Here is a 23166-nt window from a genome sequence, read left to right on the forward strand (position 1 = left end):
CCCCCCCCCATCCTAAGGATATTATTTCTCCACTGGGAATGTTTGTTAAAAAAGTATTTTTTCCATAAGTTACCGAATATGGCCCCCCTTCCCTTAATTATTTTTCAAGTTTCAACTGAATATTATTTTAATTGTATAATTTACGTACATTGTTAACTGATTGTACAGCATCTACAGTACTTAAATGTCGTAGTTGGAGTTCAAATAAACATAGAAATATTAAGACCTGCTTTTTGGTATATTCTAAACTTGTGATATATGAAGAAAACAGGAAGTGTTTAAAAACTGCAATATTTATTATTTTTTTAATTCACAGATTATATTTAAGAATTTATACGTTAAGTTATCTTCGCAGGGCACAAACTCTTTTAATATAAAATGCAAGGGTCGTTTATTTCTTTTGTTTATTTGAACTTTCTTATTCAATATTTCATCTTCACGAGAAATAAACTAACAGTAATTGATAATCATATCACATAATATAATAAAAATATATTTATTCTTATTTTTTTCATTTTTTTATTTACAATCAGTTTAAGGCGAGAGAGAGACTAGATGAAAAGACTAAACATTATAAATATTAAATAAAAATGTCTGCCATTAGAATTCCTGATGTGTCTGCAATAATTCAATTCCTAACAATATCTGCAGTGGACAGTGGGACCAGTAAAACTGTGAAATAGGAAGACGACTGATAGTTATATGATTTCAAATAGGAAGACGACTGATAGACTCCAGTTATATGATTTCATTTAGTCCAATGAATATGTACATTGTAAACAGACCCATTTCACTTTATTAGTTGATTTATATTGTAATAAAACTATTTTCTTTGTAACAACATTAATTGCATAAGATTGCTAACATATTGTCTTCCTTTCCCGCAGTTTTATAGGTTCTTCTGTAGCAGTAAGAGGTTGAAACTATCACTATAAATGTTGTAACAAATAAAATCTATGGTTTTGGATTAAAGACGACTTATAGCAAAAGCAGTCATTAGTTATTAAATCTTACTGCATTAAAATATAATACCAACAAACCCCAAAAAGTATAAGAAAAAACGAAAATTGTTAATTATTTACAATACATATTGCACAGTCATTGTTTGAGAGATTCAGAAAGAATGTTTCGACTATTCTAAATGTCGTCTTGCTTGTGGAGCATCCCTTACAGTTCCAAATTTGTCTGGGTAACCTTAAATACGAAACAAGATTAAATTAGATTAGTTGATGGCATTTAAAACAGAAATTAAATTAGTTAACGGTATCTAAACCAGAAATTGAATTAGTTGATGACATTTAAAACATAAATTAAATTAGTTGATGGCATTTAAAACAGAAATTAAATTAGTTGATGGCATTTAAAACAGAAATTAAGTTAGTTGATGGCATTTAAAACAGAAATTGAATTAGTTGATGGCATTTAAAACATAAATTAAATTAGTTGATGGCATTTAAAACAGAAATTAAATTAGTTGATGACATTTAAAACAGATATTAAATTAGTTGATGGCATTTAAAATAGATATTAAATTAGTTGATGACATTTAAAACATAAATTAAATTAGTTGATGGCATTTAAAACAGAAATTAAATTAGTTGATGGCATTAAAAACAGACATTAAATTAGTTGATGGCATTTCAACCAGAAATTAAATTAGTTCATGGCATTAAAAACAGAAATTAAATTAGTTTATGGCATTTAAACAGATATTAAATTAGTTGATGGCATTTAAAATAGATATTAAATTAGTTTATGGCATCAAAACAGATATTAAATTAGTTGATGGCATTTAAAACAGATATTAAATTAGTTGATGACATTTAAAACATAAATTAAATTAGTTTATGGCATTTAAAACAGATGTTAAATTAGTTGATGGCATTTAAACCAGAAATTGAATGAGTTGATGGCATTTAAAACAGAAATTGAATTAGTTAATGGCATTTAAACCAGAAATTGAATTAGTTGACGGCATTTAAAACAGATATTAAGTTAGTTTATGGCATTTAAAACAGAAATTGAATTAGTTGATGGCATTTAAAACAGAAATTAAATTAGTTGATGGCATTAAAAACAGACATTAAATTAGTTGATGGCATTTCAACCAGAAATTAAATTAGTTGATGGCATTAAAAACAGACATTAAATTAGTTGATGGCATTTAAAATAGATATTAAATTAGTTTATGGCATTTAAAACAGATATTAAATTAGTTGATGGCATTTAAAACAGATATTAAATTAGTTGATGGCATTTAAAACAGATATTAAATTAGTTGATGGTATTTAAAACAGATATTAAATTAGTTGATGGCATTTAAAACAGATATTAAATTAGTTGATGGCATTTAAAAGTATAAAGTATATAATCTCCAGGCTTATTATACAACCTTAGTCTGTACGGAACTTATTCAGTTTTTTCCTCATATATTTCTTCTTACCATACAACGTACCACAGAAAAATATATTTATCGCAATAATAACCTTCGTATTATCGTATTTTACATTTTTTATGTCGTTCTTAATGGGACTGTCCATGAAATTTCAAGCTGCCCTCCAATTTAAAGAGTTATTTATCTATATATAATGAAACAATTGACATTCGTATGATACATATGTTGCGTAGCCGGCCAAACGGTTGGACTGATTGGGCTAACATTTTTTGTGTACACTCAGGGGTGTTATTGGCTAAAAAAATTCCAAATTTTTTTTTCTTTCAACATTTTTTTTTTCACGGGCAACGCCGGGCCCTTCAGCTAGCATCTAATAGACAAGACATTCGTATATATATATATATTTATGTTGCCTAAAGCCGGCCAAAGGGCTGGACTGATTGGGCTGAAAATTTTTGTGAACACTCATGGGTGGCCAAGGGGTGTTATAGGATAAAAAAATATAATTTTTTTTTTCACGGGCAAGGCCGGGCCCTTCAGTTAGTATATATATATTTGATGAGCAATGAGCAAAATATCGTCGTTTTGTAGAAAGAAATTAGAATTGTGACTTATCAATTTGTTGGTAGAAAAAACAACATAATTTCCTAATTTTTTCTATAAAAAAACGGAATAAAGGGTCACTTAAAATTCCACCTACAGTCCCTTTAAAGTCTACCAGAACATATACCTGGCAAGTACAGCAGGATGGGAACCAGAATATATACCTGTTAAGTACAGCAGGATGGGAACCAGAATATATACATGCTAAGTACAGCAGGATGGAAACCAGAATATATACATGCTAAGTACAGCAGGATGGGAACCAGAATATATACCTGCTAAGTACAGCAGGATGGGAACCAGAATATATACCTGGTAAGTACAGCAGGATGGGAACCAGAATATATACCTGTTAAGTACAGCAGGATGGAAACCAGAATATATACCTGGCAAGTACAGCAGGATGGGAACCAGAATATATACCTGGCAAGTACAGCAGGATGGGAACCAGAATATATACCTGGCAAATAATAATAATAATAATGATAATAATAATAATATTAATTACATGCATATCTCTGATCTAACTAGCTGTTGGTATTCTGGTTCTGCTGGCATATTTACTACGTACATCCAGTCTCCTAAACAATTGAATTTAAAAATATGATAAATCTTCTCGATCGTTAAAATCTCCTCGATTTAATCTTTTCTTCCTACAGTGTAGTGAGACCTAACACTTTAACACTGTGAGACTCAAGTTATGATTTTAAATACAATGAACATGAAACATGATAGATGATACATTCGACAATTGTACAATGTACACAAACCTTTTTTACTTAATAAGTTTATGTTCTGGCTTTTTGACATTAATAAATACACACATATGATTGCTTACCAGTCGTAATAATATTTCACTGATTTATGGGTCTCACTGTATATGTAACAATAGATTCATGTTTTACATTTCTTAATTCCTGAATTCCATGAGATTTTAAAATATATTACTTTTTTGTCGCAAAAGTCTCAATTTTAGATAAATTTATAGTGGTTATAAACCTTCTGTATAGTGGTTATATACCTTCTGTATAGTAGTTATATACCTTCTGTATAGTGGTTATATACCTTCTGTATAGTGGTTATATACCTTCTGAGTTAACTGCAGCTCTAGGCATGATATACTGGGATACTGTCGGACAAAGCTGATCAGGATCAGAGGATTGTCGTCTTTCTCTCGTCAGCTCATTCTAATATTTATAGTTTACATTTTTAGCAATATAAGTTTATTTTGAGCTTGAAACTCTTGTTTTATGAATGTCAAGATCAATATTTGATCTCCTCTTTTTGCGCGCAATCAATAAGCGAACTCTCATTGGTCGGAACCCAGGCCAGGGTTGAATTTTATACACTTTTCTTTTAACAAACTGAAGTTTAATTTTATCTAAAAATCCACAATCCTAAAGTTTTCAGCACTGAGCATATTAATTGTGCCTTTTTATTTTTGATGTAAAGATTTGCATATTATTGAAGTCTGCATAATGTTGGTACATGGTATAATCAATTATATAATAAAATAATAAACTTCTACCTGCTGGATATATGTAAGTTTGTCTTTATCTATTCTTTCTTGGGACAGGTTCAGAAGATCGGAGCTCAGAATCTCATCTACGCAAAAAGTGTAAGGTTTATATTTAAAAAAATTTAGATTTGTTTTCAAAAATAAACCTGCATAATTTAAACTTTCATAAAAAGAATACCTTCCAAACTTAAATCTCTTTTACTCCTATATCGATGTTGTTGATATAGTTGATGTTTTTGATGTTGTTGTTGTTGTTGTTGCTGATGTTGTTGATGCTGTTGATGTTGTTCACGTTGGTCTTCCGAGAAATGATTCCTTTTCATTCTTTCTACTTCTTGTATGTTTCTATGTCTCCTACGGATTAGATGTATGAATAAAACAGTAAGTTTAAGTTTTAATATTGATTTTGTCTTTTCTTCAATTTATTCCGAACAATTTGAAATTTTTTTGGATTTTCTACAAGTTTGAAGAAAAAAAGAGAAAAATTTGGCATCAAAGTTGTACAATGTACACTGTACATGAAAGTGTACTGTACAATGTACACTGTACAGGAATGCATACTGTACAGTGTACACTGTACAGGAATATATATTGTACAGTGTACACTGTACAGGAATGTGTAATGTACAATGTACACTGTACAGGAATGCATACTGTACAGTGTACACTGTACAGGAATATATACTGTACAATGTACACTTTACAGAAATGTATACTGTACAATGTACACTGTACAGGAATGTATACTGTACGATGTAAACTATACAGGAATGTCTATTGTCTATTGTGCAATTTAAATATTTTTAATTTCGCAAAATTGAATTAGTAAATTTGTTATGATTTCAATGATTATTTTTATTAAAAACAGGAACTCTTATTCTTTTATAAGAAAAATTTAAGAAAAACTATGTAATTGCTACATCTTGCATGCTACGTCCTATACTCATGCATTAATCTGGGTTTTAACATAAATATGACCAAATTGTACTTTAAAAAAAAGCAGTTTAAATTATCCCCACCCCCTTGGAAAATGTTCAAGCCGGTTAGTCTGTATAACTATAATAATATTTACCCAACCCAGCTGTCTTGGAACCTTGTATCCTCATCTATAAACCTTGTCTCAGCTAAACTCCTTCCCCTAAAACATTTAGTGTTTAAGGAACTCTTGTCATTTCATTTAACTTTCCATTTAAAGAAGGGCAATGTCAATTTCACAAAGGTAACCTGGAAAACTGATCCTGATCATTAATGTGGAAGATATCGTAGTTTTTCTAATTTGGAATGTGTTTAATTCTTATAATTCAGACATTGATCTGAAGCAAGAAATAAAATGAAAATAATTAGTGGCCGAATTTAAAGAATTTGAGCGGTGGTTTAAATTTAAGCCGCGGCTTAAATATGGTTGGTTCCACTTAAAATTGTATCAAATGTTTCAAGATTTAAGCCGGCGCTAAACTTAAACCGGGTTTTGGCGGATTTAAACCGCGGCTCAAATTCTTTAAATTCCATCTCAGGTTTTATAAAAAGGATTGATAACTATTTCATGACTTGAATCAAAAATTGCCCCTCGTTCTATGGAGGGTTACTTGAAATTACTTTTACACCTGAAACATTAAACTTGAATTCTTTACCTTGGTAGTTCTTCTATATGTGGAGATGGTTCTTGTAGGGGCTCTACACCCCTAGCTGACCTAGGCATATAGGTTCAATTAAAAATATACAAATCTCAACATGATTATCTTATTCAGGCATCTTAATAACGTAAAAAGTTTTCCTTTAAATTCAAGAGCATCAAAATTTTGTTTGATTAAATTTAACAATGTTAGAATATGTTTTTACAATCTATACACCAAGCTTGAAAAATATTTAAGAAATTAACAATTTGTTTTGGATCTTTTAAATCAAAATAAATAAATAAATAAATAAATAAGTAGATAGCAATATAAGTTTATTTTGAGCTTGAAACTCTTGTTTTATGAATGTCAAGATCAATATTTGATCTCCTCTTTTTGCGCGCAATCAATAAGCGAACTCTCATTGGTCGGAACCCAGGCCAGGGTTGAATTTTATACACTTTTCTTTTAACAAACTGAAGTTTAATTTTATCTAAAAATCCACAATCCTAAAGTTTTCAGCACTGAGCATATTAATTGTGCCTTTTTATTTTTGATGTAAAGATTTGCATATTATTGAAGTCTGCATAATGTTGGTACATGGTATAATCAATTATATAATAAAATAATAAACTTCTACCTGCTGGATATATGTAAGTTTGTCTTTATCTATTCTTTCTTGGGACAGGTTCAGAAGATCGGAGCTCAGAATCTCATCTACGCAAAAAGTGTAAGGTTTATATTTAAAAAAATTTAGATTTGTTTTCAAAAATAAACCTGCATAATTTAAACTTTCATAAAAAGAATACCTTCCAAACTTAAATCTCTTTTACTCCTATATCGATGTTGTTGATATAGTTGATGTTTTTGATGTTGTTGTTGTTGTTGTTGCTGATGTTGTTGATGCTGTTGATGTTGTTCACGTTGGTCTTCCGANAATAATAATAATAAAAAATTACGTTTTTAAACTAACCTTGGGTATATAAACAGAGTTGTTAAAGGAAGGAACTAGCACTTTATTTTCTTAAAAATATAACTCTTTGAACATACACTATTCAGATCAAGTGTTTATGCAGTATTTCATCTGTATTTAGTATTGATCACAAACATAGATATTTATTTATCTATGATCACATTAATAAAAGAATTTTTAAGATTTTTCTTCCTTTCAAAAATAAGAAATAATATTTATTTACCCGAATCTTGAAGAAAAATGGTTTCTAGCGTACTCCTCTCCTCCTTAAAATATGTTTTTTGAATTCATATGATAGATTTTATCATAATGATTTATATGCTTTTAAAAATTATTTTTGTGACTAAAATGACAGTCAATTATGAATTTATTTTTTATCCCACAACAAAATGAAATCAAGTTTAGTATTGTAAAATATTTAAAATACAACCCCGAGAAAGGATGAGACTTCAGAGACGAAATTTACTCTGTCTGTTTCCTTATATTCATAACTTCCTGCCACTGTAAACAGGCTTTGTTTTTTGCCAAGGCATTAAATAAGCCCTTAAAGACTATATTCAAGGCAGAAGATTTAATTCAACCTAGAAATCGTCATATTTTAATTGTTTCCAGTTGTCTTTCCTGTCTGATTCTTTGTGGGTAATCGTATATATAAAATAAGATAAAAAATTAAGTTTTAATAAAAAACCTTCTCCTGGTGTTGGTTGTCCTGCACCTCGAAGGCGTATCTCTCCACCCAGTCTGGATTAGGAACCAGTTGGTTTATATTTTCAGGAGAAATATGAGGGATTGCTAAACAAATAAAAATTTAAATTAACTCCCCTAAAATAACTTTGTAGAATGATTAATAAACTGTATTATAATTATGATTCCATCTGAATCAAATTTTTCTTTCAGGTGTTTCTGTAAAGAAAAAATGGCATATTTTTCTGTAAGGACTGCCAAAATGATACAGCTAGTCAGTATGGTGGTTTAATGCTAGAAAGCCAGTGTTTACTACAGTGGTAAGCGGTTATATCAATACAATGAAGACAACTTCTTATCTATTCTAAGCTTTGATTGTTTACAATTTTTTGAATTTCAAGTTTATAAGTAATCAAAGAAGAGCTTTTTAATAGATAAATTCTCTTGACTTCTATATTTTATGTGTATCGATGCTGTTCAACAGCTTGATTTTAACCAATATTGAAATCGAAAGTCGTCTTCATTGTATTGATAAAATAGTCTACCACTGTATAAAATTTCTTGTATCCGTTGAGGACAGTTTGCACAAACATCGTATAAAAGTTAGAATTCATAAGATTCCGTAAAATATAAGATTTACCACTGATGTAATTGATCATTTTAAAGTTCTATTTCCAAAGGAACTGAGTTTTTGTCACAAACTCTACTTTTCTAATCCTCTGATATTTCAAACAATGAATCTGTTAGAACAAATAATCTAAGTTTGAAATATCAAGGGTTTACATCACCAGATTTTAAATGATATTGGGATTTGACCATTTTAGTTTGTGACAAAAACTCAGTTCCTTTATGAGAGAAAAAAACTAAGAAACCGGTTTACGACGGATTAGTAATGTTTACCTGATGGTAACGGTTCAATCTCATTATTAGCCAAATTGATCTAAAATTAAAATATTTATAATTTACAAAACGAAATGTACAATAAAAATGAAGAAAAGATTAAAGGAATTATAGAATAGATTAAGTTTAGCTTTTTTATTTTGAATATATGCATATATTTAGGTATATAATAAAACAAGACATTCGTATATATGTTCCCTATAGCCGGTCAAACGGCTGGACCGAATGGGCCGAAATATGTTGAGGGAACCCTTGAGTACCCCGGGGTTGACAAGGGCTAAAAAAATTCATGATTCGAAATTATTTTATTCTTTTAAAAATTCATTTTTTTTTCAAAATTCGATTTTTTAAAATTCCACAGACAACGCCGGGCACTTCAGCTGGTTTATATATATTTATATTTTTATATATTTACAAAAGAATATATTTATATATATTTATATGTATTTGTAAAGAGAACTTTATTTGATTGAACATATTGGTTTTTCTACTAGAATATGTACCCATTATAGAATACCATTATAGAATACCTATTTATTCTTTTGGTTTGCCAACGCTCCATTTAAAAGAAATTACGCATTTTACTAAAGGACGAAACAGTTTTTAAAAGCGTAAAAATTAAGTAAACTGCCTATTCTTGGGGTTAGTTTGTGCTGGAAACTGTGCAGTATACCCAATATGAACTAAAATAAACACATTCTTACTCCGTATTATATAATATACATATTAGAATATTGTCAATTACTCCTTCGAAACTATTGCTAACGACACTTCAAAGTCTACCCAGTCATGTAATTGTTTCAGGCTGTTTAGTATGATATAAATATAAAAGTTTACCTCCTCAAAATATTTGGATTTCTGAGTTATCTGGTCAACATCAGTCTCAGTAGATTGACTGAAATAGTTCTCAACTAGGAATATCAAGCATTAAATATTTTTAGATGTTAATATTTGTTAAAATATTTTATTTTTGTTATTTTGTACTTTTTAAAGAAAGCTACTGTAAAGATGCTAATGGCATTGACATATAAAAAAATGCAAATTTTGGCAAAAAAATCGCTTTCTGATACAGAAGAAAATCGTGTAAAGAATACGTAGACCAAAATATACATTAATTTAAAAGTTTGCTAGTCTTAAGATGAATGCTTTCCTATTAGTTGGTTTAATTCAGATTCGTTTAATCTTAGAGAATCTCCACCAGATGTCTCCCTAAATAAGTTTAATCTTAGAGAATCTCCACTAGGTGTCTCCCAAAACAAGTTTAGAGAATCTCCACCAGGGGTCTCCCTAAACAAGTTTAGAGAAAACAAGTTTAGAGAATCTCCACCCGGCGTCTTCCTAAACAAGTTTATAGAATCTCCAACAGGTGTCTCCCTAAACAATTTTAGAGAATCTCCACCATGGGTATCCCAAAACAAGTTTAAGCTTAAATGGACAGCAACTTAGTAAAAGCGTAAATTCAAGTGACTCTCCATTAAAAAATGGCAATGCCCGATTCATAACGTACTCCAAAAACATTTGAACGATCAAGGTTTTCGAGATTATTCTTACTTATATGTTTATGAAAACGCTTTTGATTATAGAAACATTTGTTTGCAAGACGTTTTAAGTTTTAAAAATATCAATATTGACTTTCTAGAATTGGCAGAAAATATATATTTCTTTGAGTTTCTGGAAACCGCTTTAAATGTGAAATATTTGGTGATGTCAAGAAACACAAGGACGTGTCAACTGTGTTGAGTTCACACTAACGCAGCGTACACCGTGTTTTACAGGAATGATTAAAGCAAAGAGCTCGCTGTACTCGATAAGCAGTTAAAGGTATGGTACCAATGTAAATCTTTGCATGGTGGTTCAATTGAAATCACACTTATACAGTCCCTTTAAGTAACTAAAGGACCAAAAACATATAGAAACGACATTCCTCTGTGAACAAATGTTTTTATTCCAAAATTGTAATATCAATGAAAAGTGAAAATATTTAAAAAAGAAAGAGTTGGTCGCGCTTAAAAGAATCTTACAAATTTCTTATTTCCAATAACAAGGTTTTAATTTCTTTATAACAATCTGTAAAAATTTATATTTTTTCCTTCCTAAAGCAAAAATACATTTCTAAATAATTTTAATAAAGATTTTGCTCGTCCTCAACAAACGTAAATCTAATAAAAACACATAATTGGCCTATAAAAAGCCCAATGCTTTGTTTGTATATTCTTAGACCGATTCTACAATACTACTTTCCCCCCTTCAACAACCCCTCTCTGCCGTGCATCATTCCCTTTAAGCGCGCGTGCATGGACTGAGAAGCATTTGCAGATAAAGATGCAAGCGTTTCAAAATAAAGGAATTGAGTTTTTGCCACAAACTCAAATCTTCTGATCCCAATATCTTTGCAACCTGATGGTCCAAACCATTGATATTTCAAACTTAGATTATTTTATCTATAAGAATTAATAGTTTGAAATATCTAAGGTCTACGACATTGGGTTACAAAGATATAGAGATTAGAAAATCAGAGTTTGTGCCAAACACTCAACTCCTTTAGCAAATCGTGTTGTTGTAAATCTACTGGTGAAATTTAAAAAAAATTTGCTAAAGATTTTGGATTACATATTTTAAAATACAGTGGTAGGCGATTATATCAATATAATGAAGACGACTTTTTAATTAAGTTTTTATTGTTAACAAGCTTTTTCCAATTACAAGTTTACAAGCTTAATATGAATCAAAATTGAAATTGATTGTCGTCTTCATTATATCGATATATTCGCCTACCATCGTAGATTTGCCAAACAAAAAATGTCAAAAGTGATTTTGATTATATTCTGCATCAATTTGGGCTTTCCTTCAAATCCAAAAGAAGTAATTTAATGATTTTTCGGAATACAAATAATAGTAATTCAGGGTGTAACAATAGAAATTGAGTATTTAAGCCACAAATCATCCCCCACTGCCGTAGACCTTAGAAAACTATGAATACAATTAGATCAAGTAATTTAAGTTTTAAAAATCAAAGGTTTCCACAATCTGGTTGTAAAAATATAGGGATGAGAAAATTTGAGTTTGTGGCAAAGACTCAGTTCCTTTCTAATTCTGCAGCTCATAAGTTAATGCAATACAACGTGAGAATTTAAGTAAAATATGCAGTAAACCTACTGTGGTTACAATTTAGTGTTCAAGCGTACAATAGATGAACATGAGTTCATGTACATGTGTGACTGTGTTTGTACAATGTACAATGTACATAGTGTGCGGGGATACCTTCGTTGTACATGATTTTTGTGGATTTGTGATAGTTTCACTTTCATCACTAGTTCCCTGGTAAACGTTTATTAAACACTTTTTAAATTTTGGGGTTTTAGTTTACTTAAACATTTCGTAAACACTTCTTAAATATGGAAATTTTAGGCGATTCATCACTTACGGTTGGTTAAGACGTTTTGGAGGGTTTATGGGGTTCACTCTAAGAAGTAAAATTTTCATCTTACTAAATTTGTTTTAGCATTAAAGCAAAATTCAACTTAGTAGCATTATTCTTCAAACTTTCCCGCATGAAAAGTATCATTTATCAAAATTTTAAGGCATAAGCATCTAAGTTGAATTTGGCTCCGGCGCTTCAAAAAATATAAAATTAAATTTTGAATTTCTCAGAGTGTTGTTTAAATATCTAAAATTATAAATTCCCCTTTTTTAGAGAAATTGTAGAGGCCTAAAGATACAAACCAGTGTCTCACCAAATTGTACGATGCAGATTATGATGTTTGATAATTTCCGTCCAAATAATCATTTAGTTTTAAAGTAAATTTGTAAATTCCTAAATTTCACTATAATTTTTGGTCATATTTGAGAAAATATTTCATATTCAAAAAAAACTTGTGAATACTTAATTAAAAAAATAAACGATGATTAGCCCGAGATTAACAATAAACGTTTTTTTTGTTTATTTCAAAAAACATTTCACAATAATCATTTTGACGGACGGTGTCGAACATTCTGGCTCTTAGGAACATCTTTATGTGGTAAGACTGACTTAGCTGTTTCCATAATTCCTCAAAATGGGGTATTTCGAGTATTTAAAAAATAAGATAATGATTGTATGAAAATTAATTAAACTTATATATTGTTAAATTACCTGACATTCTTCATTACATCGAGAATTTTATCAATGTTTTGGGAATCATAAACATTTTGAGTACTTGCACTACCAAAGCTTAACGTGCTCCATGCATTTCCGGTACTTGCTGTACTTCCTGTGCTTGGTGTACTCATTGAACTTCCTGATCTTCCTGTGCTCGATGCACTCTCTGTAATCTTTGTACTGTCCTTGGTTGTACCCTCTGTCGTGCCAGTACTGACGCCATTTGTAAAAGAACCGGTTGTAGACAGCTGATCCGAACTGACTTGAATGGAATGGTCGTCATTAATGGTGATGTTACTTTGATCATCTGAGGTTTGTTTAACACTTTTCTTTGTCGTGAAATGTTCAAACTCGGGAAGAGTCAACAAATTTTCTTCTAGATAAGTTATTACTAAATTTAAGTGAAAATTTTATTTTAATTGTTTTTATATTTTTTTCTTTTTACCTTGAGAGTTTTCATTAAAGTATGCCAATGGGGTGAGGTTAACATAACCTAAATATCAAACTAAAATAACAAACAAGAATTAAATTTAAGTTTTGTACACGTTTTTGTAGTCAAGCATAATGTCTAGTGATTTGTTTTTATTACAGGGATTATTAATGTACAGGGTGTCCCAATAAACATGGGAATTCAGTGACGAATTCAATATCGTCTTGGCAAATAATTCTTTGATTTAGTATAGTGATACCTACTGAGAAAGCTGTAATCTGTAAGAGTTTCGTCTGCTATGTTCACATTTTGTTTGTTTATGTTTTGACTGCATATGGTTGTACTTAGTAAAACAAGAAAATTGCAGTATACAAACAGAGTAAACTTGTCCGTATTCACTGTTCATCTTGCGGAGACATTATAGACACATCTTTGAATTATTTTACCCTTTTCATAAAATAAACTCTAGCAGACATAATAATATTATAGCTTTTGAAATTAGGTATTACAATGCTAAATCATAACAAAGACGATATCGAATTCGTCACTGAATTCCCATGTTTTTTGGGACACCCTGTACCTAGAGAAGATCTGGTTAGAACATCGACAGCATTCTTCAAAGAGTTGAATACGCTTGTATCCTCTTGAACAACATTAACCCTATCATCCTGTACCAGGTTAAACCTAGTATTCTGTCCACCCAGATCAAGCTCTCGCTTTATCGGCTAAAAATTCATAAATTAGATAAAACAAGAGCAAGAAAATATGAATTATAATTTTAAAATAAGTAATTTTACTGCAGGTTATACTATTTTGAAAGGTTTAAAAAAAAATAGTCTTCAAAAAGTTACATAAACCTATTTAGTCCTAAAATCCAAGTATTTATATTTCTTCAACTTGAAGCCCAATTGTTGATGAAAACGTGAGTAGTTAAAAGTGACCCTTGTCAAACTTTACAATATCTGAAAGAAATCCATTTACTCTTTGCTTTGTATAAAGAGTGTGAACCCTGACATCTATTGTTGGTGTAAATAATAAGCAATATACAAGCACTCTTAGAAGACATGACGTCGGTATTTATCAACCGACGATACTATACATTAGTCAATGTACTAGCACTCTTAGCAGACATGAAGTCAGTATTTATCAACCGACGATACTATACATCAGACAATGCACAAGCACTCATAGCAGACATGACGTCGGTATTTATCAACCGACGATACTTTACATTAGTCAATGTACTAGCACTCTTAGCAGACATGACGTCGGTATTTATCAACCGACGATACTTTACATCAGACAATATATTAGCACTCTTAACAGAAATGACGTCGGTATTTATCAACCGACAATACTATACATTAGACAATGTACTAGCACTCTTAGCAGACATGAAGTCGGTATTTATCAACCGACGATACTATACATTTGACAATATATTAGCACTCTTAGCAGACACATGACTTCGGTATTTATCAACCGACGATACTATACATTAGACAATATACTAGCACTCTTAACAGACATGACGTCGGTTTTTATCAACCGACAATACTAAACATTAGACAATGTACTAGCACTCTTAGCAGACATGAAGTCGGTATTTATCAACCGACAATACTATACATTAGACAATGTACTAGCACTCTTAGCAGACATGAAGTCGGTATTTATCAACCGACGATACTATACATTAGACAATGTACTAGCACTCTTAGCAGACATGAAGTCGGTATTTATCAACCGACAATACTATACATTAGACAATATATTAGCACTCTTAACAGACATGACGTCGGTATTTATCAACCGACGATACTTTACATCAGACAATATATTAGCACTCTTAACAGACATGACGTCGGTATTTATCAACCGACAATACTTTACATCAGACAATATACTAGCACTCTTAGCAGACATGAAATCGGTATTTATCAACCGACGATACTATACATTAGACAATATATTAGCACTCTTAGCAGACATGACGTCGGTATTTATCAACCGACGATACTATACATTAGTCAATGTACTAGCACTCTTAGCAGACATGAAGTCAGTATATATCAACCGACGATACTATACATTAGTCAATGTACTAGCACTCTTAGCAGACATGACGTCGGTATTCATCAACCGACGATACTTTACATCAGACAATATTCAATATATCTAAATATTTATAAAAATAACATTTTCCTTTTTTTCATTATTGAAATTTTTAAAATTTTAAAAATCAAAGCTATTGGGGTAAAATATTTTATATTCTGCACCACTCCAGATTGGTCTGATAAAAATTTTAACCCCCATGAAGTTCAATAAAAGTTCAGGTCAAAATGGCCAACGTTTTGAATTATATTTGACCTGAATAAATAAAAGTACCTGGGAAATTCCAAATGTTCTCTGAACAAACACAGTGGAAGAGGGCGTGGTTACCCTGTAACTGTGTCCGAAGGGGGTGTGGCTCCGGATAACTTCTTAACAACAAAATATCTTGCCAACACATATCAAATTATGATTTTAAGTTAAAAACTAAAAAAAATCAAATATGATCATTTTTTGGAGGATTTAGAGAGATTCTATTTTTAAGAGTACCTTCATTTTAAAATGCCATCGTAGGACAACCAATTTTGCCCTAATATCGATCATCTTTGTTTAAAAAATCTGTAAAAATTCTCTAACCAGCTCTGAGCTGCGGCTCACTTAAATTTACATTTAGAATCCATTTAACTCTCTATTCATAAATGTCTCAAATAAAGCTACCTGTGTCTCCAATGATTTCAGAGTTCTCTACAGTATTAATGTTTATCTTGTTACTGGGTAGAGCTACAGAGGGAGAAGAGACTTCTGGGGGTTCAAAACTTCGAGGGATAATTTTTCCTTTTTCAACATTTTCATTTTTCAGGGTTTCTTCCCTAAAGACAGTATAATTTGATCCTAGTTCATTAGTATTTTTAATTTCCTATTATATAATATATTGGTTGTTAGATTACCTGAAAATATTATCTTCTGAAGAGATCTTTTCTATTGATGGTTTTGTCTGAGGTCCAAACATAAAGTTATCATTAGTGCTTCCACCCAAGGCAAACCTATTCATCTGTGATGAAGCAGATGTTAATGGGGTTGGAGTAGGTTCAGGTGATGTAGGAGGAGGAGTAGATGATCGAGCAGTACGGGGTGGGATGGAGCTTTCAGCAGTTACAGTCTTTTTGGTTGTTGTTGTCGTTGAAGTTGGGGTAAAAGTTGAAGTTTTTGTAGAAGCAGATGCAGGAGCAGCTGATGAATCTGTAGGAAGTACAGTGGTTGAAGAAGATAATCCTTCAATATTGGAAGTTGTTGATTTTGACTCAAGTCGTTGAAATTTTGGTGGCTCAGAAACTGTTATTACTCTTTTCTCTGGACTCAAATTCTTTAGAGCATCATCTAGAGCTTTCCTGTTGCTGTAATGAATTGGATCTGTTGTGCCAGCTTCAACGTTCTTATGATCATCTAGATGCCCAACATGGACATAAACTGTCTCCTTTGATTCTGGATTGTAATATTTGTAGGGAACATGTTCTTCTTCTCTGTATTGAGGAAGTTCCTGATGATATTGCTGTTCTGGGAATTGCGGTGGATATCCATGCGGATAGATTGTTGAGTAGACTTCTGTATACAGATCTTTGGGTTGATCCTCTTGGGCATGATTTTCAGAAATAATGGGTGGACTAGGGTACTTGTCTTGGGTTGTGGGTACAGGTTCTCCAAGGGGGTGATTATTTCTTGAAAATTCATGGAGGCTTTGAATTTTATCTTTTACTTGTGCATGGAAATCATCAATGTGTGGCAATATGTCTGTTTCTAAAGGTGGTAGGTATGAGGGAGGAGGAAGATACGATTTACTTGGTGGAAGTTGATACTTTGAGGGAGGAAGGTAGGATTGGCTTAGAGTTGGAGGCAGGTAGCTTTGTCCTGGTGTACCATGAACAGCTAATTCCGGTTGATCAGTTAGTGAAGGTGAATTATAAGAACTTTGAGGAGGTAAATAACCATGATTTGGAGCTTGTATATGTTGTTCTTGAGGAGGTAGATAGTCATGATTTGGAGGGTGCTCATGATGTTCTTTAGGAGGGAGATAGCTATGACTTGGAGCGTGTTCAGTATGCTCCGGAGGTAGAAGGTAATCATGACTTGGCTGTTGATACTCTGGAGGAGGAAGGTAACTGGAGCTAGAAGGTTGGTCTAGCGGAGGAAGAAACAGCGGGCTTGTTTCTTGACGTTGATGATCCTCAGGAGGCAAGTAACCTGAGTTTGGTGGTTGCTGATAATGATGCTCCTGTTGGGATGGGTAGGAGGGATACTGAGGGAGTCCTTGAGGATTTAAATGTGAGAGATAACCAGAGTTTGGCTCTTGATATTGGTGGTCATGGATTGGTTGATATCGAGCGTCTAGATGTAAGTGAGATGATGGAGGAAGGGTTCGTATAGCAGATGGTCCTGAAGATAATTTGTATGTATATGCTGATCCAGGCTTACCAGATTCCTCTACAGTAGTAGAGCTTGTAACAGAAGTCGTAGATTCTTCTAAAGTAGCATATCTTTCGGTTGTACTAGATACTTCTAAAGTAGTAGATCTTTCTGTAGTAGCAGTGGATAGCCTAGTTGTTCTTGCAGAAGTTGATGCTGTAGCTGTTGTAGGCCGTGCTGTAGTTGGCTCTGTAATAGATGCCTTTCTAGTTGTTATAGTAGCCTCTTCTGTAGTTGTTATAGAAGTTGTTGACAAAGGTTTGGATGTTGTTGATGATGTATATTTGATAGAAGATGTGAAGGGAAGAGAATAGTTTTGTGTTTGATGAAGAGATGGTATAAAAGTAGGTTTAGATGGAGAAGCAGAATTCTGATATGTTGTCTCGTACTTCTGCAAATAAAAGAATAGAGGTCTTTTATAGGGACTGTTCTCAAAATTAAAACACACACACAATATCCCAAATTTTAGGATTAGGAACTCAACAACGCAGATATCATTTTTCAATTATGTTCCTAGAGACCACAATCATCGATAATTCTTTTTTTAAATTACAGAGGTTCCGACAGAAAAATCACGGTTAACAAAAATCCACGAAATTTACAATTCATGTTTATGACGATATATGAGTATCGATGTCGGGAACATCTTTTCTGGGGTCAATTTCCTTTGTTGTAAGTCAAAATCACCTTGGACGGACGCCGTGGAAGTGCTTTAACCTCTGGGGGCGAGGTTGTAACCAGCTTATAGGAATATTGAGGAGTCTAAATAATATGAATAATATAAATAATATAAAATATAGTATTTTATCATATATAAAGGATTTGAGTCCTTGCCACAAACTCAGATTTTCTAATCCCTATATATTTGCAACCCAATGCCGTAGACCTTAGATATTTCAAACTTTGATTTCTGCTAGATCACATAATCTAAGTTTGAAATATCAAAGGTTTGCACTTTTCAGTTGCTAAGATATGACCGAAAGTTTGACTCAATTCCTTTTCAGTTCTAAGCTAAAATATTTTTATCAATTACTTTTTTCTTAGAATATATCTAAAAATCTATTTATAAAATTAACAACTTTTTATGAATTTATTGTGTACTAGCTGGATAACCAGGCCTTGTCTGGGTTTAAAATATTACTACTAGTTACTCCCGCGGTTTATTATATAAATATATGTGTAAATATACAGCTGTATTTCCTTGTTATTTTCAATGTTTGATTTTTCCAATTCTCTTTTGAAATGTTTAAAGTGTTTAAATTTTCAAAGTATTTAACAAATGTTTCCAAATCATTTTAATTGTCTGATTAAGTGATCAGAAGGTATTTAGAAATTATAAAAACACCATGTCGAGTTTCACATCTTTAATCACCGACACCAAATAAATTGATGAATCCACAACAGCTGGGCGCGTAAAGGAACAGATTTCAAAAATCATATTTATCTTTAAAGGGACAGATCGGCTATGCAAGGTAGTTGAACTGAGTATATAGTGTGTGGAAAAATTCTTTAGGATTTATTCGAGACATATAAAACTTTTTAAAGATTTGTAAATCTTGAGTTTGAGCCAAAGTCGACGTTCAAAATCGTACTTTTGGGTGGATACGTTTTCAAAATTGTTTTTTATTATTAAATAACGAAGACAAAAAATGTAAACAAAACTGTACAGTAAACTAAATAGTTGTTTAGAAACAGGTTGAGAAAAGAAAAATTAACTCTTATCATCGAAAATAAGTAATCTTATTCAGTTATTAGTTTCTATTTTCTCATTATTATAGTCTCTCATTATTCACAAAGATTTTCTGCAGATTTTCTGGAATTATCATTGAAAAGACGACATTTGAAGAATTTGTAAAAATCTACGAATAATTTCATTGAAAATAAGAAATTCAATATAATGATGAAAACGAAATAATTGATTCTAGCATTGATTTATTGACAAATTTCTTTTGAGAAATATGTTCCTAACCATCTAATTAGTTTAATGTATATTTTTTACTTTACTTTTCGTCGTTGTTATTTAATAATTTAAAAGAAACCCGATTCTGAAAATGTAACCACAAAAATTCTTGATTTTGAACGTCGACTATGCACTCAAACTGAGTAATTATACAACGTGGAAAAGTTTTATACGTCTCAAATGAATCCTAAAGAATTTGTCCACAACACTGCTGCATACTCAGTTTAACTACCTTACATAGCCGGTCTGTCCCTTTAAAATGACAAGGATATGCATTACTGTTGGTTGATTTAAAAAAATCCATGTTTGGAATTCCAAGGATTGAGAAAAGGTGTACATTATATTTATTATTCTGATGTTTTCAATACTACTTTTCTTTACTATTTTAATAGAGCAAATGACATTAAAAGATGCCTACCTTGTAGGTTGAGTGTTCAGTATGGCTTGAAACATCATAAGCTATACTACCCTCCTGAGCCACAGTGACAAGTCCTTGAGCCGCACTGACTTGCCCTTGAGTTGCCCCAGCATGCTTCGGGGCCACACCATTGATATGAGTAGGCTTCTCTTCTTTATGAATGTTTGCAATGTCACTATAAATTCAACCAAAACATTGAAAAAACATTGAAAAAATCTATTTTGAAAGAAAAAAAAAGGAAATGACAATCTTATAAATATTTATTATGGGTATTGTCTTTAATCAACAGGGCCAAAGTTAATTAGATTTTTAGAATAATTTGCCACTTTGAGAATAATTGTTATTCAATACCTATTTATAAGATCTACATTTTAAATTTAATCTTTTCAAGTTAGGTATAGATATAGATAAGATAGGTAGATAGGTAGATAACTAGTTAGATGAATTTATTAATATACAGATAAATAGATATAGAAAGATAGACAGAAAGATAGATAAATAGATAGATAGATAGATACAAATATAGATATCAATATACCATATACATGTGCCCCTGGTTTTGGTTTGAAATAATAAACCAAGTTTGGCAAAGAAGGTATATTTGACAATCCAGAAAATTATAGATTTTTTTTCAGAAACATTGTAAAATATAGATGGAGATAAAAAAAAAACTATAATAGGTCCCGGTATTATTATTATCATTATTAGATAACAGTGTACAGTTAGTATACAATAGTTCCAACTAAACATATGTTCAAGTTTATCTGTCCATCTATCTATCTATCTCGGCGTCTTGGTCCAACTTTCTTTATATTTTCCCCGATGCCCTCCCCCTCCCCATGTATCCCTGACATTTAGATCAAATCAGACGCCATGTGAAGATTTAGAAGTATTCAGTAATCAGTATTTTTCATGTAATTAAATCTAGTATTCAAACTCTTAAAAAACACGTGCCTTAAAGATATGAGAAATCTATGTTTTCTGATCTAAAATTTGAATATTTCTAATTGTAGAGTGACAATTAAGGACAAGTATGCACGACGGAAAAAGAATTTGTAAGAATAAATCACTTTTCTAAATAAGAAGACGACAATATCCTCCTCATTGTTATTAACAGTTTAAGTAAAGGTATCGATGTTAATCGGGCATACCGTTCTCTACAAAAAAAGGTTTAAAATAGCGTTTTTAGGAACCACACCTCTTAACCAAATAAAAATAAAGAGGAATATTTGTATATTGTAAAAATTACGTCATGAATTAAATAAATTATTTATACTTTATTCATGCCTTAATTTTTGTTTGTTTAAAACAACAAAAAACTGGTGAGTGTGACCCGTATCGTATCAACTTAAATGGAATTTAGTTTCCTATGAATCAAATTAAATAAGGTTAGTTTGGATTAAATCTAGTTATTTGGTTTGAGTCAAATTGATCAATTAAAATGATTTGGATTGACTTCATTGTATAGGATTGATTTAGTTTAGTTTGGTTTGATTTAAATAGATTTCTTTTAGTTTACATAAAATTGATTTAAATTTGGTACGGTTTAAATTAATCTCTTTCGGTCAAGATTAAAATAATTTAGTTTGGTTTGATTAAATTGATTTATTGATTTAAATTGAGTTGGTTTGGATAGGTTTGCTTTGGTTTGATTCATTGATTTGAATTGATTTAATTTGGTTTGACTTGATTTGAATTGATTTGAATTGATTTAATTTGGTTTGAATTGATTTGAATTGATTTGCATTGATTTGAATCGGTTTGAATTGATTTGAATTGATTTGAAATGATTTGAATTGATTTAATTTGGTTTGGTTTGGTTGTATTCCTGAAGTATAATGGTTCTATTGGTTCAAGGTCAGTATTGGTGTTTACGTCACCATATGTCCTTTTATAATAATTTATATAATCTCTAAATATTATAAATTCTAGGGAAATTTCTAGAAATCAGATTCAAGCGGGAATTCAAACATTTAACATTGAAACCGTTATAAAAATATCCTTGTAATGCAACTCAATTAAAAAATTAAAAAATAGTGATTTCCATAAAATTTATTTCCTGTATAGTTTAGTTGTATAGGGTTCGTGGTTAAAAGGTCCCAGGTCGGCTGAGGGACTAAAAAAAATTATGAAAACGATTTATTAAAAATATTAAATACTATCTGAAGTTCCCGGTGTTGCCCGGGGAATTTGCATGAATCGAATTTTCAGAGAAAAAAAAATCGAATTTCGAAATAAAAATTTTCCGTATTTTGAAATAAATAATTGATTTTAGAAAAATTCTAAAAATAGATGTTAGAACAAAAATAAATTTGATCAAATCAATCAAATTAAAATGTTATTGGTAACAATATTTCCTAAACTATATGATTAAAAAATAAAAATAAAACTAAAATTAACGAAAAAACGTTTTGAATAAAAATAGAACCTACCTGTTGTACTGTTTGGGCTGATATGGATTATATTCGTGATAAGTTTTTCTTCTTTCACTTGTTCTACCAGGAGCATAGTTCAACATATTAATAATAGAATAATTGTTTTAACTTAACCGGTAACCCTAATAATATATACACATATTAACAGAGAAGTTTAATCTTTAGATGTTAATACATAATTTAAGATATTAACATAGAGATAAGATATTACTAAAAATATATAGGTTCAATATCATACAGGTTTGATATCATACGGTGAGACTTATATAATTCCAGTATAGGACGACGATATTTAGGCTATCTTCACTGCAATTATCTTCCTGTTCCACAATTTTATGGGTTTAACTGGAAACTGTATTTTCCCTAAAAAGGTAACCCATATAATCTTCAAACCCAAATGAGAACATCCCTATGGGTCTTCCGAGTTCCCCAATTAAAATTTGAGGCAAATCGGTCCAGGGATTCCTGAGTTATGATCGGAAAAACAAACAGAGAGACAGCACAGCCAGATAATACAACTTTATATATATAGATATAGATGTATATATATATATATATATATATTTATATATATATATATATATAT

General features: G+C 31.1%; 1 protein-coding gene across 1 annotated transcript; it reads right to left on the reverse strand.

Moving 5' to 3' along the window:
* Positions 1-3502: 3502 nt before the first annotated feature.
* LOC111698408 (mucin-6) lies at positions 3503-22663 on the reverse strand. Its single transcript, XM_023468742.1, has 23 exons — positions 22578-22663; positions 22205-22261; positions 21974-22033; positions 20146-20320; positions 18455-18529; positions 16255-18158; positions 16025-16176; positions 15644-15738; positions 13836-13980; positions 13271-13318; positions 12820-13201; positions 9838-9896; positions 9525-9598; positions 8688-8727; positions 7792-7895; positions 7327-7369; positions 7090-7153; positions 6149-6208; positions 5590-5655; positions 4696-4871; positions 4527-4603; positions 4086-4185; positions 3503-3579 (listed from the first exon to the last, which is right to left on the reverse strand). The coding sequence occupies exons 1-23, from the start codon at positions 22661-22663 to the stop codon at positions 3503-3505; spliced, it is 4119 nt and encodes a 1372-aa protein (XP_023324510.1).
* Positions 22664-23166: the final 503 nt, after the last annotated feature.

This window comes from Eurytemora carolleeae, unplaced genomic scaffold (genome assembly GCF_000591075.1).
Source record: "Eurytemora carolleeae unplaced genomic scaffold, Eaff_2.0 scaffold50, whole genome shotgun sequence".
NCBI classification, from domain to species: Eukaryota; Metazoa; Arthropoda; class Copepoda; order Calanoida; family Temoridae; genus Eurytemora; species Eurytemora carolleeae.